General features: G+C 39.1%; 2 protein-coding genes across 23 annotated transcripts in view; one reads left to right on the top strand and one right to left on the bottom strand.

Moving 5' to 3' along the window:
- Nucleotides 1–10,284, top strand: part of FAM114A1 (family with sequence similarity 114 member A1) — a 40,980-nt gene extending 30,696 nt beyond the window's left edge. For 5 of the 11 annotated variants that reach the window (XM_068943184.1, XM_068943180.1, XM_068943179.1 and 2 more), the window contains 3 exons: nt 2,241–2,313; nt 5,287–5,340; nt 6,927–10,284. In XM_068943184.1, coding sequence (XP_068799285.1) covers nt 2,241–2,313; nt 5,287–5,340; nt 6,927–7,028 — 229 coding nt within the window. In that variant the 3' untranslated portion in view covers nt 7,029–10,284. Of the gene's footprint in view, nt 1–2,240; nt 2,314–3,752; nt 4,040–5,286; nt 5,341–6,926 lie in introns of those variants that run through there. The other 6 variants (XM_068943182.1, XM_068943177.1, XM_068943185.1 and 3 more) reach the window with 3 other exon arrangements.
- Nucleotides 10,285–14,466: 4,182 nt separating this feature from the next.
- The window catches only part of TMEM156 (transmembrane protein 156), a 28,455-nt gene continuing 16,994 nt past the window's right edge, over nt 14,467–25,927 (bottom strand). For 2 of the 12 annotated variants that reach the window (XM_068943170.1, XM_068943168.1), the window contains exons 6-8: nt 22,065–22,172; nt 20,674–20,747; nt 18,267–20,437 (exon numbers count right to left, since the gene is read on the bottom strand). In XM_068943170.1, the coding sequence (XP_068799271.1) occupies nt 20,258–20,437; nt 20,674–20,747; nt 22,065–22,172 (362 nt within the window). In that variant the 3' untranslated portion in view covers nt 18,267–20,257. The other 10 variants (XM_009673371.2, XM_068943167.1, XM_068943164.1 and 7 more) reach the window with 10 other exon arrangements.

Below are 25,927 nucleotides of genomic sequence, written 5' to 3'. Positions count from 1 at the left end.
GGAAGACTCTCCCTTGGTGGAGGAGGATCAGGTTAGAGATCTTTTGTCCAAACTTGACATCCACAAATCCATGGGCCCCGATGGGATGCACCCACGAGTGCTGAGGGAGCTGGCGGATGTTATCGCTAGGCCACTCTCCATCCTCTTTGAAAGGTCCTGGAGATCAGGAGAGGTGCCTGAGGACTGGAAGAAAGCCAATGTCACGCCAGTCTTCAAAAAGGGCAAGAAGGAGGAGCCAGGAAACTACAGGCCTGTCAGCCTCACCTCCATCCCTGGAAAGGTGATGGAACAGCTCCTCTTGAAGGTCATCACTAAGCATCTGGAGGACAAGAACGTGATCAGGAGTAGTCAGCATGCATTCACCAAAGGGAAATCATGCTGGACCAATCTGATAGCCTTCTATGACGGAATGACTGGCTGGGTAGATGAGGGCAGAGCAGTGGATGTTGTCTACCTGGACTTCAGCAAGGCTTCTGACACTGTCTTCCATCCCATCCTCCTAGGTAAGCTCAGGAAGTGTGGGTTGGACGAGTGGACAGTGAGGTGGATTGAGAACTGGCTGGATGGCCGAGCTCAGAGGGTTGTGGTGAATGGCGCAGAGTCAAGTTGGAGGCCTGTGGCTAGTGGTGTCCCCCAGGGGTCAGTCCTGGGCCCAGTCTTGTTCAATATATTCATCAATGACCTGGAGGAAGGGACAGAGTGCGCCCTCAGCAAGTTTGCTGATGATACTAAACTGGGGGGAGAGGCTAACACACCAGAAGACTGTGCTGCCATTCAGAGGGACCTGGACAGGCTGGAGAGGTGGGCGGAGAGGAACCTCATGAAGTTCAACAAAGGCAAGTGCAAGGTCCTGCACCTAGGCAGGAATAATCCCATGCACCAGTACAGGCTGGGGACTGACCTGTTGGAAAGTAGCTCTGCCGAGAAGGACCTGGGAGTCCTGGTGGACAACAAGTTAAACATGAGCCAGCAGTGTGCCCTTGTGGCCAAGAAGGCCAATGGGATCCTAGGGTGCATTAGGCAGAGTGTTGCCAGCAGGTCGAGGGAAGTGATCCTGCCCCTCTATTCAGCCCTGGTGAGGCCTCACCTGGAGTACTGTGTCCAGTTCTGGGCTCCCCAGTGCAAGAGAGACATGGCACTCCTGGAGAGAGTCCAGCGGAGGGCTACCAAGATGATTAGAGGGCTGGAGCATCTCTCCTATGAAGAAAGACTGCAAGAGCTGGGCCTGTTCAGCCTGGAGAAGAGAAGATTGAGAGGGGATCTCATCAACGTGTACAAGTATCTGAAGGGGGAGTGTCAAGAGGATGAGGCCAGCCTCTTCTCCGTGGTGCCCAGCAACAGGACAAGAGGCAATGGGCATAAACTGAACCACAGGAAGTTCCATCTGAACCTGAGAAAAAACTTCTTCACTGTGAGGGTGACAGAGCATTGGAACAGGTTGCCCAGAGAGGTGGTGGAGTCTCCTTCCCTGGAGATATTCAAAAGCCGTCTGGATGTGATCCTGGGCAATATGCTCTAGGTGACCCTGCTTGAGCAGGGAGGTTGGACTAGATGATCTCCAGAGGTCCCTTCCAACCTAAACGATTCTGTGATTCTGTGAATGCTAGTAACCCTGGCACAGTTTATAGGAACACTTACATCTAAAATAAAGCACTTGTTAAGTGCCTTGCAGAATTAGAGATAAAGTGTGCTGCACCTTGCTGGATCAAGTGCTATATGATGAACTTGTGATGGTGAAGCAAACAGTAAAAGATCTAGAAATGGAACCAGATTGCCTTGTTCTCTTGTACTTTAACCACAATATATCCTCTTTTAGTACAGAGTACATGTTTTCTGTGCTTGGAGAGGAAACTTCTTACTATTCTTATTAAAGTTGGAGTTATTTCCAGCAGTATTTCTAGGAATTGTTTTGCTGCCCTCATCAGAAAAACAACAGTTAAACTAAAAGTTTAAAAACTAAAACATTGAAAAGTTGCCATATCAGAAGAGACTGGTGTCTGAGCTAACATGACATCGTTTTGTTGCTGTGGTCAGCACTGAATTTTGCAGTGGGGGAATATAAAACTTATCTTATGAGCAAAATCTTAAAAATACGTAAAAAATGAGTAGAAGCAAAATTGCCTTAAGAACATTCTTGGCTTTCAGGATGAAGTTTGGTGCCTGGGACAGTCATAGGCTTTTTACCCCTGGACAGGGCAAGGATACATTTTTTTATATTTGTCTCTCTTTTTCAAAACCAGCTTAACAAGTGCCATGTGCAATGAAGTTTCATCTTTATCAAAGAAGTTTTCTGATTCTTTAACGGCAATTGGGGTAAGATAACAGTGTTTTCTGTTGCATTTGGGTTTTTATAAATATAGTTCACTTCTTAAAACAGAAATTATTACCCAAATCCTCTGGCTTTACATGAGGTACCAGCAAAGAGGGTACTTCTTTCCTCAGTTCAAGAACACAGAGCACTTTTATATCAAATTCCCTGCTGTAGAGAAAGTTTGTGTCCTTGGACAGAGTCTGCAGTGCATCCCCTGCCTTCTGACAGCTCTCTTTCTGGAGACTGTTCTTCCATTTTTCCTTATCTCCACCCAGCAGTTCTTACTTGCTCCCATTGAAGGGGGCCCACATTGCCAAGAATGGAAAAAGTCCCACTACTTGGGGACATTTTCTTACTCTACTCAGCCTATCCCTTTAGAATGCATTTGTGTAAAAGTCATTTATAATGCTTCCAGTACCTTACGATGGTTTCACCAGCTGTCTCTAAATTTAGCCTTTGCTATATGCCCTGGAGAAGGGCCTTTGCATTTGTGAAAGCTTTAAGAGATTACAAAATCTATCTGTTTGGTCTTTTATCTCAAAAAAACTACTGTCTTGTATCTCAAGGTATTCCATTTGGAAACATCCATTTATCTGTGACCTTCCTTGCTAAAAACCTAATTTCTTTCCCCTTCCCCTTCCCATTGATAGGATATTGATAGGATGACAGATGGGGAGACTTATATGTAGGGGAGCAGTGAAGGCCTTTGCAGCGCCCTGTAGTGCAGAAGCTGTACTCCACTTTTCATAGCATTTCAAAAACAACTGGCATCTGGGCATTCTAGCAAGATTCAGAAGCAAAAATGTGTCGTTGCTGAAGTTGTTCTGTAACGGTCAGAGAAGATCCAGTTCTTGTCTCTTCTAGTTACCCCAGGAGAAGGTGAACACACATTAAAGGAAGTTTCCCCAGTACTCCCATGAGATCTTCCAGCACATTGCTAAACAAGTCTTTTCAGAGTTATTTATAAGAGAACATAATTTACTGGATTGCTTTTATTCTGAATAATTTACATTCCTTCCCATTACTCTGGAAGAATCTGCTTATTTTGCATTTTGGGAGTGTATTTTAGCATATCTTTGTGTGACATTTGCAATAAATAGATATACAGACACATAAAAATACATTGCCCATGAAATAGTAAGCTGCCCTGACTCAGAAAATTGGAAACTAAAGCTCTCGTGAGTGTTACACTAGGTTTTTAGGACCAGATTGTTTTTGTGGTTGTTTGTGCGAACACACGAGAAATTGAGCACAAAGATACTTCCCACTGCCAACATATTCTATACAAAAGACATTTTTAGTTGGTCTATCTGGTGAGCTTTAAGTGCTGTCCCATCCCTGCAAGTTTTTGGAGGAAGACGTGAGCCTTCTGCAGTCAGAAAAGCAGGAAGCAGCCATCACACGGGACTGTACTAACTCTACATCTTTTTGCATGTCCCAGCGATTCAACTTCCTTCTTCAGCTGCCAACAGCATTTGGTTTCACAAACGCATTCCAGCGTCCTGCAGTATGCATCGAGTCATGGGAAACTCAGAAATGGGTTAGAATGGAAAATACTATTTTTTCAAAGACAGCGTCATCACTGTATCTATATCTACATAGTTCAGATGTTTAGTTGTGGTGCTGGCTGTGCCCATGTTTTATAATATCGGCCATATTTCTGAGAGTAAGCAGTAACGCAGAAGTAAGAAATAACAGCTTTGCTTGCTATGCAAGTTCTCTTTCAAACTTTAATGTATCATTGATTCGTAAAATCAATAGTACTTAATTGATGCTGCTTTCCTTATGTTTCAGCTTATTGCCAATCAACTAAACAAACTAAACTATGTAATGGATTTTCTAGTAACTGACAGTAAAAGTGCTCTTCTTTTTTTCTAACCTTTTTCTAATCTTCCCTTTGTTCCTCCACCTTTCTCCAAACACCTTTGTCTTCTTTCTTTCCTGCACCAGTAGAGATTATGTTTATTTTGTCATATTACACATTAGTATCAAATTAATTAAATTTATTAAATTTGGTATTTATTTATTTATTTATTTATTTATTTAGTAATTAAATTTAATCTAAGATTGAGGTGTTTCATATTTCTTTAAATCTGTAATATAAAAGTAACATCGTGAAATTAATTAGTATTGTATTTCCTTTAGTCTAGTAAAGTTCACTGTCCAGTAGTAGAAGAAAGCATCTCTTCCTGGGCATTACTGTCGTTGTCAAAAAGCACAGTACAAAAAACATTGAGAAGAAAAAATGGCAAAGAGTTTTTGCCGTTTTAAAAAGCAAAAGAACTGATGAAGCTTGCTTTCATAGGGATTCGGTTCTATAGCCCCAGTAACTTCACTGCTTATTATACCCATCTCTGTTCCTATCTAGCGGTTGAGAAAAATGCTATATGTGCTGGGCTAGTCACACATGTGCTCATTGGCCAGCATGTGCTATCTAGCTCCACATGCATTACTGCCAGTCTGAGGATCTGAGTTTCGCTTATGTTTTTCCCTCTGTAGGGGAACTAAGTTGGGCCTTTCGCTTATACCTGTTCACTGATTTTCATGAAACTTGTAAGAACTTAATTATCTTTCCAGCCTCTATTTCTCCTTCTTGTTTTCTTGAAATCAAGTAGTGAACTAAAAAATTATTTGGAGAGATGAAAAGGGGACTAACAAACAGATGGACAGACAACATAAATCTCATATCCATAGGAAATCAGGCAGTTAGAAACTGTGGCTCTTGAATTAATCAAAAGATAAAACCATGGGCCCCTCTTAGTTTTTCATACTCAGTAATAGAAATACGTACTTTCTACTGAAGTGTATATGAAATGTAGGGACAGTTATCAGGAATACTATGATAAATAGCCTGAATAAGAACCAAGTTGAAACAAGACCTTTCTCGAATTCATAAAACCACTGCTCCAATATCAGTATATTCCTGTTAAATATATTTCTTGCTTGGGCGTTTCACCCTATTTTCTGATTTACAGAGCAGTATGAAGGCAGAGGTTCTTAACCCCATGGTCAACTCCGTGATATTAGAGGTAAGCCTTCACCTTTTTCACATTAGGAAATATTCTAGTAAGATGATTTTGAAATGAAACAGTCACATTTATGTCTCATTAAAGACCTGCATGAAAAGTAATATCAGTATCCTTCTGGCAGTTCAGTGCCAGCTCATAAACCTCAATTTGTGTTCAGCCCCTCCCACAAATACCGCAGTAGTAATATTACATTTTCCGAGGATTCTTAAGAATGATGTGACTGAAGTGAGACTGATGAGCTCTTAAAGTTCTGCTGCTGTCTGTCAGAGCACAGTAGACAATTTGCAGTATGCTGTTTATTTAAAACCTTAGCCTTTTTTTATCCCATTCACAAGTTGCCAGGCATAGGCCTAACCTTACTGCTCTGTTTTCTATTTCTAATCTTGCAAAATAATTTCTGCTGACAAATAGTTTCAGCCTATGCTTTTCTTTAAAATTTGAGCTGCAGGAAAGCTGCAATGTTTCACACTCACAGGCATTTAGACTTCTACAAAGATTCAGTTTTCTAAAAAGAAGCAAGCTTGCTCAGTGCATGGATAACCATATGTCAGAGAGCACAAAAATTTTCATGAGGAACTTCTGTTAGACACTGTGATCTAATTTTGATCAGAAAAGCGCAGTGAGTAAAATGTGCTTCTGTTTTGTTGAGGAGGGAAGAGGTCAAGAGGTAGTAATATGCTTATTAAGTACTAAAATGAAATATATATGCAAATTGCATTCTTTTAACTCTACTAACTAGATCACACTTCTCTTTAAACAGAAATAAACATGCAGTTCTGACTACAAATTGTCAGTTCTGTACCTTCCGCCTAATAGCTGTATTTCCTTAAAATGAGGAAAAGGTTGTTTTAGAATAAGTAGTTTTGCACTGAATTAATAACTTGAAGGAAAATTATGGAAAGTTGAATAGAGCTGTGGTAGAGATTATATTATTTATTATATAGTTACTTTTGTTGTAGGACAAATTTGCTGTTATAGCTGACATATGTTTCTGAGCTCCAGGAACTGCAAACTCCAGGAATGTCCAAAATTAGAGAATAAGCTTTTTTGTGCTGCTTAAGCCCCATTATTAATATACAAACATGTATTAGTGCAACCCAGGTTTGTGGAGTATTGCAAGCTGCTATACCATTCAATATTAGAAATTCCATAAGTAATACAACAGTGTGTTTAAACTGCTATAATCATTTAAATCATTAATTTCAGTGACACTTCTCCCACCTATACCACATGCAGAATTAGTTCTGTTGGTGAAAGGGCTTGCTGGCTAAGAAACTTGTATCTCCTTCTGAACACTGGCGTTTTATTCCACTCAGATTACGCACAAAGCTCTCAAAGAGGTGATTCACGTTCAAATGGAGGAGAGATCATATTTCTATATAATGATTCAAGCTGTGCTTACTAGCTGTAAACTCTTGTAAATTATAGTTTTTTTATGTACAGATTCTAAAGCCTTGTGTGAATATGTATCCTAATATAGCATGATGCCAATCTAAGAAAGATGGAGTTTATTTAAGAGGTGAACTGTAATTCCTGAGATACATAACAGCTATACTAATGAACAACACATTTTCTCTCCCCATTAGGGTTGCAACAGTACTACTTATATTCAGGATGCTTTCCAGCTATTGCTTCCTGTTCTGCAGATTTCACATATCCAGACCAGTTGCTTGAAAACACAACAGTGACAGTTTCCCAGCAGTTGTCACCACTGGGCTTAACAGAAACCACAGACCTAATCTCTTTGATATATGCAGATAGATGAGATGCTATGAGAGATGTCTGGCCACTTAGAGTCCTCTGAGGACACTAAACGCGGTTTTGCACATACAGTATTGAATAACATTTTAAGTCTCGTTTAGACTTTTAGACTTTAGATGTAGTTTGTAAAGTGAGTAATTTCTTTTCTATTAGAGTATATCCTTTGCATTAATTTAATTTGAAACAATGGTTTACTGATATCAGTATTGACTTAAATACAGATTCTGACTGTTGACCCTTTCAGTTGTAAACAATGTATGAAGCAAATCAGAATGTAATGTTTTTTAAACGTTTTAGCCCATTTCCGTTATTTGAATCTTAACTGAAAAAAAAATGTTTATTTCAAAAGTTGAGTTCAGTTAACATGAACAAATTATCTTAGTGTTGTGCTTGCTGAACATTATTTATAGCAATAAATAATAATCTGGTAATAATCTGTACCATTTAAATAACGCTTCGTATTCAGAGCTGTACTGTAATAAGCATTAACTTTATCTAGTTAAAGTTATGGAGGATATGCATATACTGAAATGAAATTGGGCCAGTTAGAGTATGGGTATGGCTGTATATTTGCTGACCCATAATTTTATATTCATTTGTATCTATGTCTTGATTCCGACTGTCCGAACAACACTGCAGGCCAAAGCAATTTTTCAGATATGCACGAAATAGACAATTTTCCTTCTTTTGTTTGGGAATTGTTTATGGAAAAAAAACCCAAAATAGTCCCTTCTCAGATGTGTTCTCAGGTTACCACTTAAATTTGGGATGTAAACATCATGAAGCTTTTTATCAAATGGAATTACTGATTCCTATAGGTTGGAAATACAGTTTGCCGGCATAAAAAGGAACTTGTGAAGAGAGGTTATGAGAGAATTGCTTTGAGTGGGAGGCCATACACCAAAGCAGCCAACTTTACTTTGTAACATAGTATACTTGAGCAGCAGGAATGATATTTGAGAATAACACTAGCAATCATGATACTTTGTCCATATTCTTAGCTTAAAATCTTCAGCCATTGGAACTTCAGAGTTTGTTTAGCCTAGTTTACCTCATAAGATGGGAAGAAGCTTCCAATATTTTATGTAGCTCAGTCTCCTGGATTTTCAATTTATTGCATTTTTCTTAGCTGTTCTGTATTTTTTTCCTCTTGATATACTTATGAATTCTATTTAAATGCTTTTTAATTGTAGCTAAGATATAAAGATGTTTAATCATAGAAGCGTAGTTCATACATCATAAAAATAGTCAAACAGAACATGAGCAAATACTGTCCGTTTTGTTAGAAATGAGAAATTATGTATCTGCTTGCACATGGTAACTTTTGTAAGTCCAAATAAGAGATGACAGAAAGGTCTCTCTGTGTCTCACGTGATTGTGGTCCCTGTTCTACTGTCACATACATCATGGCTTTTCCATCTTCTGTTATTTAGCATTGAAATTTTCACTATCCGTGCAATAAGGTTGGTTATGCGAAATTTATATTCTGCCATCCCATAATTTAACAGATTTGAGATATCTTTCTGAGTAAGTAGAAGGGATACAGTCTTCAAATCTACTTGCAAAGAACGTGAAAAAAACTATAACATATTACTGGGAACAAGAATAAAAAGCCCCTCCGGCAGCTGAAAAGGCAAACTAAGCTTGACATTCATTGGTATTTATGCCCTACTGAACAGCTAACATTAGTGCAACATGGAGAAAAGAGGGACAGTGGCAAATGCAACTGGTGAGCAGACTCACTAGCCCAGAGGTAGAATAAATATAACTCCCACTGACCATTATATCCACGACACTTCCATCTGATATTGCTTTATTTGTGAAAGCCTATTTTCAAAAGTATGTTACAAAATAACGTTTAGTTGATTAAAAAATACTGCATCATATCTAGTGCTTCTCTGGCTTCCACGTTTTGAGGGGAATGAACATACTCTTCTCCAGTAGCCCATTCTGGCTACTGGAAGAGACGCACACTTCAGCTTTCTTGGCTGGGAGTCATTCTTGTACACCTTCTTTGACCGAGAAGAAAGACTCCTTAATGTGGTTTACTGAAGATGTATACTTGCTCTATGTACTTGATCATTAGCAGTTTTCAATTTTAAAGGTGTGGACACCACTTAAAACATAGAAGCTTGTGAAAAAGCCTATTTGTTCAAAGCAGTTTTTCTGTTGTTGTTTTTCTATTTCTGTGCTGGCGAACGGAATATAATATCTGGTTAAAAATGTATTTATTTTTCAAATGAAGACTGTCAAGAAAACTTTAGTGTTTTCACCTATCAATCACTACATCTTGGATTTATTTTTACTTTAGTTTGATTATTAATTTTAGTCCAAGAAGCCTTTCTGTCCACATCTGAGTAGAGCTATGCATCAGATATCTGTAAGTGCGATGTTACTGTCAAATGAATCATTCATAGAACATAGCAATGGCAGTTTCAGATTGTTGCTCTGCTGAGTTAATGTTTGTAGACATAAATTATTTCAGTTACTATTTCCTATGGATCCTTGTTTTTCTCTGAAATGCAATGCAGAATATATAATGTTAAGCCTGTCAAGAAGATATGTTGTCTAATAGTGGCAGCTTTTAACAGAGGTTGAAGAACAGAATATTGGAAGCCTTAGGGGAACATTGTTTCAAATTGTTTAGGGACATTCTTAAAAGAAATATTGCTTGTCTGAGATAGTCCTTACTAGAGGTTTCACTTGTCTTGCTCAAACTATCTAAGTACTTTACCCTAAAGTAAAGGAATTATAAAAAACTTAAGACATAAGTGTTAACAGCCATGGAGTTTAGGAAACGAAATAGGCAGGGCAGAATATGAGCATAGGGATACTCCATCTGATCTCAGCTACAATCATCCATGGAAAGAAAACTGAATGCTTAGTCTTTAAGTAGTCCATATTTCAGTAGAAAAGTACTGTGTGATGCGATTTAGCCTTCGGTGTATATGTAACCAAAATATTTGGTTTATAGTGATTTCTATTTTTTCCATCAGCCAAACCAATCATTTGAGATATTGAATAATGTACAGTATATTAAAAATAATGTTATGGAGACTAATGGGATGGGAGGATGTACTCACTGAAGGTCTTTGGTTTTCTGATTCTATCATTTACCTTTGGAATTGTGAGTGTGATTTTATGGTGAGTCTAACAAAAACACGCTTTGCCTTACACTTTTAATGGAGACTTTCCTTTCATTCATGACCACCTTTTTCCAGACAATGTGTAGTGTGCTTTGGCAGTTGTCAAATTGCTAGATTTTTGGTTCTTATTAAAAAAATAACCTTGGTTTTGAAAATTACCTGTTCACTTAAGCAGATGTGTTTTTTAGTTTTGTGAAGTTTGACACTTAGTACACTTGTGAGCACACCTTTTTTGGCAGAGAGGAAAGCTTTGGCTGAGGTAGTCTTTTGTACACATTGTACTGAAAAATGTATCAATATTAAACATAAAAGAATGTCTGCACACTTAAAAGCTTGCAAATAATCCACTATTGCAGGTCACTGGCAAGGACGAGCTAGAACTAAACTATCTAACAGGTCATGTACTGTGTTTGTGTGTTAACGATATTTTTTGCTTTTTTTGTTTTTGGCAAACTGAAAACAAAGCCGTAATTTGTTTTCTGCTTTTTAGAGTGTAGTCTATTCAAGTGTAGGCATATCTTCTCCATGATTTACAACTACACTCCAGCATCCATTGCTTGAGACAGCAAAGCTTCCACTTTTTTTCATGCTGCTTAGATCATCCATTGAAGCCATTAATATCCTTTTCTAAAATGTGCCTTTATCTTTTAATACATAATTGCAATGAGTACAAGTTGAGATGCTTTTTAATGATGTTTCCAGTGTCACCTGCAGGTCAGGCTTCATAATAACTTTAATGAGTCTGAAATGCCGCAGTATTTTGAGTGACACAATAGAGATTTTTACCTTTTTTCCGATTCACAGAAGTCATTTTTACCGTACAGTCACCCTACTTACAGGATTATCTTTGAGACATTCCACTTTTATTTCAAATGACAGCCCTGTCTCTTCTCTTAGTCTCAAAAGAATGTGAAGAGTGGAAAAGGACTTTCCTTAGTTCTTTTTAAAACCATCTCAGCACAAGGCTTAAAGTGACACCATCAGCTAATCTGACCTACTTTGAAATTCTTATAGTCTGACTGGAAAACCCTCTGGACTCTAAACAAGTATTTTTTTTTTTCCTACCTCAGGTTGACCTTTGTCACTGAGAATATAAGGACATAAACAGCTGCTTTTTTGTGTGACCTGTACATTTCCCATGCTCTGACACTTACTCAGCATACCTAATGCACAGTGTTTCTAGAAATGTATTGATGATGGTGTGCAGTATTGCAATTAACAAATTGAAAATGTCAAAATTTGAGCTGTATTAAAAAGATAGGAGGGGAAAACATTTTCAAAGGAAGAAAAAGGACATGCTTTGTGGAAAGAGGAACAATTTTCAAGGGTTGGATTAGAGAAAGCACTTTTTAAAAGAATTGAGCATTGTTCAACGTAAACAAGAGAGATGATACCTGATTAGTTCTGGCAGAATCAGAATAACAGCATTTCTGAAAAAAAATCAGGCATGAGCTTGAAGGAAGGCAAAGATGAGAACATTCAAAGAAGTAAAGTTCAAAGGAAAGACGACAACTAATTTGACCACTCTACATCTGCAGTGCTCATTCCCCCTATATCACATGTACACCAAAAGTCCCTGAGTTCAGACTTGCTAAGAACTTCTTAGTCTCCCCGCTTTGATCTCCTTTTGACAGCTTCCCTTTACAATCTTTTGAGTATTATGCTCTAATGGACCCCAAGCTGAGCACTAGCTACTTATTCTGCCTTTCAAATATTTTACCCATGGAGCTGAAAGAATATTTCTTATGCGGCACCACAATAATGTGGACAGGATTCTAAAGAAACTGTAGCAAGAACTAATCGTAATTCTTATTTAAATAAGTTTGCTGCTGCTGTAAAGAGGAAGACATGAAGACATTAGTCAAGCAAATGTGAGCTATTTCTCTTTCGCAGTCCAGGGTTGAGGAATATTTGGCTAAAAGGTATTCGACAAAAGGTGCCAGTGTCAGGCAGTGTCACCTAAATGAAAGCTGGAACACTTAGTAATTCAGACAGTTTTTAAACATCTTTAGAGGCCTCTCAACCCCTTTACTGGACTTGTAAAAATGCAATCCTACTCTTCCTGCCGTTGCTCATCTCAGACACTGTCTCAGTATCTTATAAGATGCCAATATTTAAAGTGTTCCGTGTCTTTCCTCTAGTGTCCTCATTAGTTCTGTCCCCATGTCCATTTTGCACACTCCTGTATGCCATCAGTTCTGCCTTCCCCATCACTTTTGTTCCCTCCACACCATTCCAGCTTCACCTCTGCTGCCCCCAGTTTCTGAGGGTCTTCATTGCTGCCTGTCTTCCTGTGCTTGAAAGCCTGCACCGGCGCACACTTTCCCTCCTCATGTGTTCATTTTTTAAAAGCTGGAGATGAAGACAAGGGGTTAAAGAGGACATAGGAGAGGAGAAACCAACCAAGAGGATCTCAGGAGATAGTGGGAAGAAGCTAAACTGACAGGCTAGTCGCTTTTTAGCCTCCTCCTCTCTCCCTCAGTGCAAGTAAGCAGTCCGTCAAAGGAGCGTTTCCTTCAGGGGAGCATCTCACTTCTGCCCTCACACAGCAACCTAGCTCACACCTTATTCATGATGGCTCCATCACCAGCCGTGATCTGGAACAGGCAGAACCTCCCTCAGGGCCACACACTGGGTTGGTAACATTCACAGCTATTCCTGGCTCTTTCTGAGACATACAGAGATGCACCTCCATGGCAAAAATACTGGTCCCAAAACTCTTCCATATCCCAGAATGGGTTTTCTTTTGAAATACAGAAGTAAAAAGCGTGAAGAAAGACAGACCCTCATAAAAGGGAGGAGCTTTCCAGTAGAGAAGGGAGGTTGCATGCACACATCCTTGATTTGTGCTTCTTCCTGAGTGAGCTGAAAGAACTGTCTCATCACTCAGACAGACAGACAGACTGGCTGGAGAGCAGCTCTGCTGAGGAGGCCCCAGGGGTGTTGGTGGACAGCAAACTAGGCATGAGCCAGCAGTGTGCCCCGGCGGCAAGGAAGGCCGAGAGATTCCTGGGCAGTACTAGTAGGAGCACAGCTAGGAGGTCAAGGGGAGCGATTATCACTTTTGGCGCTCATGAGGCCGCATCGACAGTACTGTTTCGAGTCTGGGAACCCCCAATAAGACATCAATAAACTGGAGTGAGTTCAACAGAAAGCCCCCAGGCTGGTCAGGACTGGAGCACTTGTCCTCTGAGGAGAGGCTGAGGAAGCTGGCCTTGTTCAGCCTGGGGAAGAGACGGCTTCAGGCGACCTAACAGCAGCCCCCAGCACCTACAGAGAAGTCATCGAGACAGTAGGACCAGGCCTCTCACAGTGGTGCATGGCAGCCAGATAGGAAACAATAGGCATAAGGTGGAACAAGAGAGGTTCACACGGGACATAAGGAAAAACTTTTGGGGGATAGTCAAGCAGTCCCAGAGAGTTTGAGCAGTCTTGGAGGTTTTCAAGACGCAATTGGATCAAGCCCCGAGAATCTCACAGCTGGCACTGCTTTGAGCAGGAGGTTGGACTAGAGACCTCTGATGTCTCTTTCAACCTGAATTATCTTATTGAAAAAATTTTTGACCATTTTTAGCAATGTCTCCCCATTATCCCATTATTTCCTTTCCTATAGTTTGGATCATACTTATGAGACAAGGTAGGCAATGGAGACTGAAAGGTTGTAAGAGCTTCCTGGTTTCATTTGTTCATGGTGTTTCGTGAAGGTATCTTGGAAGATACAAACTTCCAAGGTAGTAAAACTAACCACTTTAGAAAACTGTGGGATAGAAGTGGTAAAGTCATTCTCACAACTTACCAAATGACAGCATGCTTATAAAGATGCTGTCAGATGTGGATATTTCAAAACCAGAAAGAGACAATATTAAGAAAAATTGGGAGAGAACAACAAAGGTGATGGATAGCTTTAAGGAGAAATAATGAAATAACGCAGTTTGGCCATCCAAGGAAAAGAAAGAGAGAGGTTATAGGCAGCAAGAATAATAGAATTAAATTTCAGGGGAATGAAATTAAATTGGGGTCACAAAGAGCAGGGCTGTCCCTATCAACAAGATCTCTGGATTACTGAAAGGGAACAGTGATAGATAGTGCCATCATTTTAATCATTTAAACAGTGACTAAAATGGCCTTAGCAGTTCTGCAGTGATTTGAGATAGATATGTCTCTTTTATCTGCAAATTTTGCTGTTCTACAGTAAAGAAAACCAAAAACACATTATGAGTTGTTTATATTCTATACTGTATTAAAAATACATTTCCACAGATGGGCAATAAAGCCTCAAAAGCCCCCAGATCAAGGAAGTCAGTATTTTTCTTAGATTTTTTTATAAGATGGCAATGAACAATAGAAACAAATGATTCAGACTTACCCAGCTAGATACAAAAAACTCCATATGGGCTCAAATCATTCAGACGCTAATGTTCACAACTATTCCTATTAAATCTGAACTGCTTTGTGCAGTATAATGACTGGAGAAGCAATTTCAGAAAGCTTTAGGAGGGAAAAGCTATATAAATGTAAGGGATGGAAGTTACAAAGTATTAACAGGATGCTAGATTGCTGTATATCATATTTGCAATGGGCAGTTTACAATCTGTTCATCCTGATGGATTTAGCACAAGGGAGTTTGAAGTCCTGGCTCTGCAATTTCTGTCTCTTGCTAGTAATTTATGGTCAAATTGTACCCACAAATAATGTGTTAGCCCAGAATGAGTCTGGGACCCTGCTCAGCCCCAACAGCTCCATTACACTCAGCGGAGCAGTAATAAATGGAAAGTAAGGAAAAGTTCCAGGAGATAATGAGTCTGGATATTAATGACCTAAACTAACAACAAAAAAAAAAAGAATGCAATTTATCGAAGAATACAAAGTCCACTTGGTATCTTAATGAGTTATAAAAATACAATAATAATTATTTTGCGGTTTGAAGCCAAATGTCCTATTTTTCCACATTTTTTTCTTTACCCACGAAGATGCTGCAGAATTTATGAATGTCTTCTTGGTTCACCGCAGAAGTTAAAATGCACTGCAGAATTCTCTCTCCTTCTATGATTCTTCAGCCACCTTCCTCAATGGTCAAAAATTATATCTTTTAAGCATCTTAGTCACCCACAGCAATAAATAAGCTGAAAGCTGTACTCATTCCATGAAAATATAGGTTCATTTGTATCTTTATACAGTATTTTTATCCCATGGAGAACACAAAATGAATTTCTTCTCAGCTGGAAAAAGAACCCATTGGTAGGATTATCTTGCAACCTTGTGATTAAGTATAAATCCGGAATTAATTGAAAATAGATGTGCAATCTAAAATCTCCTGCTGAAGTTGATTGTACAGCAAAACATCAGTTTGTCCATCATTCATATTTTCTTAATACCAAATAGTTCTTATGGATAAAATAGCTTCTTAAATACAGCATCTAAAATACAGAGTTGGCATTCTCATGAAAAGATGAATAACATAGCTCCCCAGCTGTACTAGAAATGAAGATGCTCTCTTCTGTTGTGTAATATATTTCTTCTTTCATGCAATATTGATCATATTTCATACGGTGATACCTAAAACTAAGAAAAAAACAGTATTATTGGACAAAAGGATGAGGTTAAAAAAGTACTCTTTTCTAATTTACTTTAGATTTGTCATTGTAATGAACTCCACAATTTTAGGTTTCTTTTAACTTTCACATTAATGAATTTTCCTCTTTATTACCAAAAAAAAAAAAAAAGATTGTAACGAAGACAGGCGAAATAGAGGACATGCATCAGATTGGAGCCAAAGACTCAAGTATGATATCTGCCTAGAGGATGACATTTTAAGTACTTGCTCCACACAGTATAATGCAGAAACCTGAGTGTCCTTATTCACTGTTGAGGGAAGCTCAGCAATTTAAGATTTTCTTAACAACCAGTGGGCAGAGTCAAAAGCTGACCTAGAGAGCAATTCGCAGGTGCACATGCCTGAAGCAAGCCAATAAGGATGTCCCTGAGGTCTCTCAAATTGGGTTTCTGCAGAGTGTCTCCATCTACACAGCGTGCGGCCTGGAACTCTCTTTCGAAGGTGGGTGCTGATTGCTCTCTTTCCTTCAGATAACTGAGCAGGCTTCACTCGTGCTTGCCCCCCTCTGAGTAGGCAGATGAGGGAGAAAAGTCTGTGATATCTGCTCCCATTCCACAACCTCTCGCTCTGTGTCAGCTCCTCAGCCATCTCTTTATGAACTCCTCCCTCTGCAGCAGTGCTCAGAAGTAAATTTTGAGTATTACAAGGATCCTACTGCAGCCTAGCCAAAATAAGCTAAAGTATCCTAATGAAAATAAAATTACTTTAGAAGAATCTGAACTACCAGCTGGAAGGAAGAATTTGCAAATGTATGCCTCACTTCCTGTAGTATACTGGTATTTGGTGGGACAAATTTGGCAATAACGAAATAAATGCAGTTTTTTTCACTTTCTAAAATGAAAAATACTCATCAGCAATCATCAATGAGGCTTTGGAAAGCCGCACTGCAACTCCTGAAGTTGCATGTGATGGGCAACTTTGAAATACGAAAATGCCCAGCTCCAAGTCAGGCTCGTCTTTAGTTTTTAGGGAACTACACAACATATGGGAGAAAAGTGCAAGACTTCTGCACTTCCTGTTCTCACCCTCAGTGACAAAGCAAATGTAGCTTGCCACCTATGCTGGTAGTTCATGTAGCTGAGGGCCCAATAGCAACATTTGTCTCCCTTTCCCTGTTTCTTTGGCTGTGAACTCATACTGGAGGCAGCAGCTGCTGAAGTGAGCTAGAAAACGACAAATGTAGTCAGGGTATAATGCATCGAAAATTGATGCCAGCTAATGGAATAGGGGTTTTAAACAGTCTATAACAGGGCCCGTTACGGCGCTGTTCTGCACACAAACATGAGCGCTTCCCTTCAAAAACCTTTATGTCGCTGTGTTGGAGAGAAACACATCCTGGTATGCATTTTAAGCAGGGCCCAACATTTGTGCCAAGTACCCAGGAATGTACTCAGCAATCTGATTCTGTGAGCTGTCTGGTACTAAGAGAAGTTTTAGTTTTAATGTGTGAATAAGACTTGAATCTATTCTGGAAGCAGAAACAGTGGGGAAATTATCCTTCATGATATTTAAAAAATAAATACGTAATTGAGTGACTGCATGCCCTCCTTACGACATTTAAAGCTGCATGCGGACCTAAATCTTTGTTCACAGAGTTGTCTGTAGGGATTCATAAAGGCATAACAAGTAGTATCTTGCAAAAATGGCCACCTGGCAAATCCAGTATGTCAGTGCTTGTAGGAACTGCTGCCTTCAGCCACATCACACCCAGTTTTATCATGGCATTAACCACAGCGCGCTTGTCACTTCTGAGCACTGAAATGATGCTTTTCACAGCGTCAAAAGAATAATTAGAAGGAGCTCATCAATTTAAAATTACACCTACTGTTCTGTACAAATACATGCATGATTTCTAAAAACAAAGCTTAACTGTCATCTTCCTCTCGTTCCTGAGTACACTTGGTAGGTGCCTTTGCCAGAATGTTTTGAACTGCCAATTTCCCTGTTTCCCCTGAGTAGTTTCTATCTTACGTTGTTTGTGTGGGTGTCTTGCTCCAGGAGACATGTGAGAGAGGCGTTCTTTTAAATGTGAAAATATTTTTGTAAAGCTGCAATCACAAAGGCAAAAGCAAGCAAAAAATACTTTCAGTTGCTTTTTCTGTTTGTGCTAATAAGTTCTGTAATCATGGTGTTGAAAGACCTCTTCAGGAGGGAAGGAGGGGTCGGGACCAAAGCTGCGTAATACCCTAGATGGACTAGCACTGAGTTTTCCTGGTCTTAGATCATGCTCTGTACAGCTCAATTTCTAAGTCTCTAGGGGAGGACATCCTTAAAAAAGACAGTAGTGATGATGATCTGAATGCAGCTGGATAGGAATCAGACTCTCATACACTTAGTTACTTACTGATCTCTGAGCCACCTCACATGGGAGGGTTTGTGCCCACGTGCTTTTAGACTGTAAGAGAGGAAAGGGAAGAATGAACTTCTTTATTTTACAGTTTCTGTGAAAGAAGTTTTCATCTTTTTAGCCAAACACATTCTCCCCCTCTGCATCCTCCCTCTCAGTTCTTTATCTTACCTCATGCTTTAGTCTTATAATCCATTTCACCTGAAGGTAAGATTAGTTTTTAAATTATGTATTCACTGGGAGACTGACTTGTCTTATTTCACTGTAAAGCTACACTGTCACACAGGAAATAACATAGAGACATGAAGCACCTGACATACTCAAGGATCTCAAAGCTTTTTACAAAGAGAGATGAAGTGCTGACAGCGAAAGGAAGCTTACTAAAAATCATTGGCAATTACTGATGTGGAACTTTCATTAGCCTTTATGCAGCCTTTGACACTTCAACCTGTTTTATTAAGAGAATTAACGGGAGGCAGGACGCTAATGTTATTTCATCTTGTCCTTGGGCCATTGACTGCCAAAGAGAATGCTGTAGTAAATAAAGTATTTGGGGTAATATTGACCAGTTTATGTGAATCTGGTCTAACAACAGCTAAGAGCATGACACTGGACACTTTTTACAAAAAAAATCTCTACAACAGTTGGCCATAAGACATTGGGTTTTCTTTCTTTCTTCCAGGAACTGTCATTAATTTTCCCAAATAAGATAAAATGTTGTTATGTCCTTAGTCATCTCTGAAGTTCTGAAATTTCTCAGTGCTCCTTTTGATTCTGAGAATGTAATGCTGCTTCCTCTTAAATGGGCAGAGGACAGAAATACTGTAAGAGAGGGCTCCCAATTACTCTTCATGCTATACACAGGTGATTATTATTATGCTGTAATCACTGTAAGATTAGAGCGCATCTTTGGTATGGAAGAGGCCAGAGAGACAATCACCTGCATAGCTAGTCTGCCTGCCTTTCACACAGCCCAGGCTGCTGGGGAAAGATGGGCCACCACAAAGGCAGGACAGAGAGCAAGATGGAGAAAAGTCGTTCCTTGGGATGTGTTTTCTTAAGCCTTAAATGACAAGTTTAGCTGAAATCTTCCCTACGGAACAATGGTATCAGGGCTAACCATCAGCAAAATCGTCTTGCTGAATGCTCTAGTGCTTTAAGATAGACGGTTCACCATATATACGGGAGTTTTTAATGGCCATGATGATATGACTCTTACTTGCCCCCTTTTATTTCTTGCTCCAATAATTCTTCCACTGTTCTGGGAACTGCTATTGAATCAAGTGCATTCAGAAACATTAGTCGTCTTATGGTTTCACATGCTGCGTTTTTTCAAGTAAAGGAAGCTAGTAGCCTATCTTTGATACATAAATTCAGTATTTATCCTTCTGATCCACTCTAAGATCTGATGTTCCCCCAGATTTGTTGCTATCAGTCCAGCTTCTTGTTTCTCTCTTTTCATTTATCACAGAAAAGGCATTTTAGAGCTGCTAAAAATAACAATTGATGTAAGTAGTGCTTTGCAAATTAAAAGCACTACACAGTCTCTGTTTTAGCTGGGGATAAATAATGACTGGGGTAATGAGGAGCCATTGGTAGAGACAGAAAAAGAAGCTGGGTCTCCAGAGCCTTAGTCTAACATGCTGTCCACTGACCAGCACTGGTCCTAAAGCAAATATTTGCCTTCCTGAATAAAATGTTCATGCTTTCTAACCAAATAAACAGCACCCTCATAACTTGCATTAATTCTTATGTCACCTTTTGACAGCACTAAGGAAATACCTCTAAAGCTGTCACAGATAGATAAACAGAGAACTGTCTTACAGCACTTGAGACGTTTGACTCATGCATTTCTCCAGGACAGTTGCTAATGCAGTCATTTAATGAAAGATGACCGAAATAGAGAAGGATCCTTAATTTCAGCACCCAAATGCTATGATAATAAGTACCCTGAAAATACACAGAGCGATTAAGTGACCCATGCTGAACACGTTCTCCTTTGGTAAAGGAATGGGTACAGAAGTTGATGAATTTTTTTATTAGCTGAATTTATTCCAAATCAAAGGTTTGCCACGCTGTTTCATCTCCTCTTTCTACCCTTTTAAGGCATAACAGTTGACATAATGAAAGCAAGAGGTGTGCTGGCAGGTCAATCCCAGTGGTTGTTCCCAGTGGTGGACAAAAGTTAGGTTTGTGTGGGAATGGACCATGACATGTTGTTTCCAGCACCTATAAAATGATCTTTGATGAACCCAATATCCTGGAAGGACATAGGATGCTGCTGCTCAGCTGTAGTGCTGCATAATGAAGGCACTGATTAGTAAGCACTCTTCAGTAACATATGGTATTATAACCTCGGAAATATCTGTTTCTAACCTGAGACTAAATGCTGGCTCTTACCACAGGAAACGATTAAAATGGGCAGTACTCCCAGGAGGTGGGAGTATGGGAAGATGAAGCTTTACCTGAAGAGATAGTTGACAGGTATCTGAAGAGGCAGTCTGAAGTAACTGAATGCTGCAGTAACTGGGAGGAGTCCCTGGAGAAAGAAAAGGCTGGTGGAGGTCTAAGGAAGGCCTTGTTCATCCAGCAAAAGCTTGTGGCATCCAAATGACAAAGAGCTGAACTCAGATCATCTGAGGATGCTCTCAGCTATGTCGATGACTTCCCAAGTCATGATATCTTTCTCTATCTCTGTTACCTTTTTAAAATACCAATAATGACACCTTTTCATCTGTATAAGTCCTCATAAGATTTATGGATGTGAACTGTTTAACAAGAGGCCGTTATTTTTAATTATTATAATGCACTGGCCTGTAACCCAGCTAGTCTCTCTCAGAGGCAAAACCATAATCTAGCTGTATTATTAATTTGTTATGGAAGTAGTTCATCTTTTCCATGCAGTGCTGTTCAAAATTTCTTCTTCAGCTGTGCTCTCAACATAAAACTTCATTTTTTATAGTTCTACATGAAGCCCAGAAATAAAACAGCCCTTCAGTACATCATTTTTTCTAAGGCATTAAAAAGATAGCATGACATCATATTGAGTTTTCACTAGAACTCCATCCAATTTAAGTATATATAAATAAAGAAAGATTTTCTTAAGCTTTTAACCTAAAAAATTTGCCATGTGCAGTAACATAAATCTGTGCAAATAGCCATAACCTCATTTATGCAATTGATACATTAGCGTGCTTGTATTACTTATTCAAGTGGTATCTCTCCTATTTCTAGGCATTAAAAGTCTTGCCTAGAAGAGGCGTCCATTACTGCGTGTTTCTTTTCAGATTTCTTTCATTATACCTGGACCTTTTGAAACAATTACTGGAGCCCAAGGGCTGCAGAAAGTTAGAAGTGGGAGACTAGTCTTACTTCCAAGCTGAAACCAACTTCTACCCACATCTCCTGATTGGTTTGATAAGGACAGAGTGGACTGATTTTTTTTTCTTTGTGAATTTGATCAGCAAATTATTTATTTCAAACACAGGATTCTTTTTAGAGATCATGTGCGAGTTGCTTTTCCTCTGTCCTTGTCAGAAACAAATGTCCGTGCAATACTGAAGTCCAGGACACAATGTTCTACACCAGAAAAAGTGTCAGAATTTGCACTGTCTTTAGGGACACATGGGGTTTAACAGACTAACAGATTAGTTTATTGATCACTCTTGGTACTGGAAGGAAAACTGAATTTGTTTTCTTGCCATCTAGCTTTCACAAACACATTTTCAAGTTTGTCATCTCATATGCCTTGACTAGAAGTAAGGAGGAGTTTATTTTGAGCAGATATTGCATGCTATTAATTTTAAAAATAGGAGGTAAAACAGAATAATCCAAGAGTTGCAAGATATTTACTTACCATCTACACTTGATGCATCCACATGGCAATGCTCTTGTTCAGGAATTATAGGCAGTATCTCTGTGGTCTGTGCAGTAAGTGGAGTCTGCTGTTTGTTGGTCTCCACTACTGAAAGTTACAACAATTTTATCCATATTATGAAATAGTAAATACATCTGCAGACTGTTAAACTTTGAATATGCAAATTTTAAATATTGACACCTATTGTAAATGCAAGACAGAGGTCCAGAGCCAGCTTTTCAGTGAAATTTCAGTGCCTAGAGATGCAGATACTTCTTTGGAACCCCTGAAAGCATTGGCCATGTTTTGGTATTTAACTTCTTGATTCCAGTGGGACTTTAACATGTCGAAGCCCCATAAAAAAGTCCTATGTTTCCTTGGAAAGTAACTTGAAGGTAAGCACCTCAATTGCTCTTGAAAAGTTTACTAGTAGTCATGTAAATTTGGGATTAACTAAAAGTCTCCCAAAACACAAAAAAACTATGGCTGGCCATCAGAAGTAGTGCATCTTGGAGCCTGTGGACTTTCCAAGTCATTCTCCCATGCAAGTGGCCTGGATTGTTGCTCAGGAGCACGTGATACAGCCTCACATAACTTCCCTGCTATATGCACAGGGACATGAAGAGCTACTGGGAATCATACAGTTGTTGACACAGATATCACCACACATCTCAGAAACAGGTAAAGGCATAATAACACCTTTAGCAACACAGTCACTGATACAATATCTTACTGAGATACAGAAAAAGGAGTGCAGAAATGGTAGTGTCAGACTAATGAAGTCAGAGTTATTGATACAATCCATTTTTCAAAGAACTACAGTAGAACACATAATATCTTAACTCCAGGTCCATCCTAGAGCTGGACGGTCCATCCCAGACCATCTATACCTTCTCTAAACCTGCTAATGAGTTTCTACTGAGTTCATAGTGAGAGGATGGGCTATGACACGTATATTTAGCTACATCCCTTCTCCACTTACTATCTCATTTGGGCTTCTCTCCTTTACAAATCCAGTTAAAAGGTACAGTCTGGATTTTTGGTAATTAAGCAGCTGAATACGAAAAGCAAAGTTAAAGTAAAACTGGAGAAGTAATAAAAATAGCAAAGGATCTTATTTCAACCTCAGGACAAACCTAGATAAAATGGGAAAGTAGGCTGATGCTCCTGTCAGAGCCTATGTGTAACACTGTTCTGGGCACATGCAAATTCAACAGAGAAATGGCCCCTTGTGTATCAGTGTGCTACTGAAGCTATAAAAAGGTCCTTAAAATTACTCATGCCCTATAGATTTTATCCTCCTTTCTGAAACATGGCAGAAGACCCAAAGTGGTAATTAGGTTTCAAGTCTTTTTCTGGAAATGTAATGCTTTAGAAACATGTAAGTCTGTGATAAATATTGAATACTGTGACAAGCTTTCCTTTTCCCAGCATCTTCCTCTAAGCTGCAGAGGAAAAGACAGAGATCAACAATTAACTGAGGAGGACAGGAATCATATATGTGATGCTCCAATTGGCCAAGATTAAACAAATTTCTCCTTTCTTGGCTTCCATTTACCTGATGCTGTAGAAGATGTATCCTGCCTATTCTCCTTGCTAAATACAGGAGAAGTGAGCTTGAATTCACTGAAAAGCCAGCCCTGACACTATAGGGACAGAGTTTGCTTTCATTTATAACCATAAACTAAACTGAAGCTGTAGCAAAGCATCTGAGACACAGCAAAATTTGGCCCATCCTCTCTAAGCTCATAGGTGAGGAATGATTATTTTAATACAATAGCAAGGAGAACGATCCAGGAATTATAATGACTGAGGGGAAATTTGTCTTGTTGTTTCTTGTGTGCATGTTATAGCTGTCAAGCCCACTTATTTCAAATGCTGTGCATGATACAAAACCTAAACAGTCCAGAAAACAACTGCAGTCCAGAAATCCTGAGGTTGTATTCTTTGAGGCCTGGTTGCCACCCCAATCCTACAACGTCTCTCTTTCAGATAGTTATTAGATTGCCATCCGACTGCTTTAGTGGCTGATGGTCTTCAGTGATTTAAAACATGCATTTTAAACAAGCCATCCCATTTCCCATGTTACTAGAAAGTACAGAATTGCTGTACCTGAGAACTGCAAAATTTCACTTTTCCTCCAACATCTATGTTACACATTTACTTCTGCATTTCTTCTAGCCTGAAGCAAGAGAGTCAAATCACACACTCACTAAGATACTGTCTTTTTTTCCTGTTATTGACATCGTACTTTGGAAATTCTTTATTTTTCTATTTCGAATGCAAGGATAAGTGTTAATGTTCTGATGTCTCTATCTCATAAGATAGTTTCACCTTTTACACTTCAAATGCTAAGACTGCAATGACTTAGCTCTGCATTACCTCATTGGTGGCCGTCTTTCTCCAGGCTCACCACCTTTCCCCTGGGAGAAACAGGAAATGTCTGCTTCAGTAAGCAAAAGATGCCAAACTGTTGACCACCGGCCACAGCCTGACCCACAGAGATGGGCAGCTTCTGCCAAAGCTGTTGCACTGGGAGCAGCTGCTAGTGTATGGGAGGAATTTCAATTGCGGCTGGGTGTTGAGGCCAAAACCTAGATACAGGTCGTTGCTGACACTGAACTCAGCTGATCATAGGTTAGCAAGGTACTGTGCATGTTTGCTGGCTCTGGGCTACACTCATTTTCAGAAAAGAAATTATATAAATAAGTCTAAGATTTCAGATAAGCTGCATAGATATGATAGTAGAAGGAATTCAACAATACAACTTGTAATTCATAGGCTATTGAATTCTCAGTTAAATATGTAACTACTTCTACAGAGTCTTTGGAATACTCAGTGCCATGACTGGGACATACTCAAAATCTCTTCCAATAGATACAATATGAATATTGATTTGATAATGTTGAAAATTACGATCATCACAATATAATAAAAAGAAAACATACTGAAATACATTAGTATAAACTATGCATTATTATGAGCCAGACAAGTGAATCAGGGAATCCTGTATTTATATCTTAAAATGTAAAGAACCAAATTGCGGTTCTGTGAGCCAATGGAGTATCACTGAAAATAAGAGCAATGTGGCAGAATGCATTATGTTTGAACTGTGCACAGTTATGTTTGATTGTTCTCGTAGACTGTAGAGTAATAATATGCTGATATGAACAATATGATTCCCGTGTGGACAGTCCCTGTCTAGAATAGGAATAAGGGCACTTTTTTTTCCAATAGACCCTACGCTGCTTTCAAAATAGGAAAAAAAATAAATAAGAAATGTCATTCTTGTACTAGAAAAGAAGGTCTGAATGAGAAATTATAGTAGTAAATTTCTAGTGACATAAATTCACCCTTTAGCTTATAACCCATATACTTATATTAACATAACTTCCAAAATTAAAAAGCCCTGCTAGGCAGATTCACTGTAGGTATGAAAAGCCATGATTTATACTGTCTGTGTTTCTTGTGCAACTTTTCTTTCTTAAGTGCAGTTCATACACACTGGCCTGCTCCCAACAGGTAATTCTGTGCCATGCCCCCAGCTTAAATTTTTTAGGATACAGCCATACGAGAATAGTTGTACTTAACCAGTTGCCAGTAGTAGAAAATGTACTTAAGTGGTTTAGAGAAAGTGGTTTAAGTAAAAGGTATAACAGCAGCATCAGAAAAGCTACCCATTTCTCTGGAACTGAGGCTGATTTAAGCAGTAGGCAGCACATGACGGTTCAGCAGTTTCTATCTGAGTTCTTTTAATATGCTATGGGGAATACTATCCAGTCCTTGTAATTGCTATTATTAATTTATTAATTTGTTCTAAAACCTCTTACATTGCCTCTTCCATTTTAGATAACTCCTCAAAC

The sequence above is a fragment of the Struthio camelus genome, chromosome 4 (genome assembly GCF_040807025.1).
Source record: "Struthio camelus isolate bStrCam1 chromosome 4, bStrCam1.hap1, whole genome shotgun sequence".
Lineage (NCBI taxonomy): Eukaryota > Metazoa > Chordata > Aves > Struthioniformes > Struthionidae > Struthio > Struthio camelus.
This window is presented reverse-complemented; position numbering and strand designations above follow the sequence as displayed.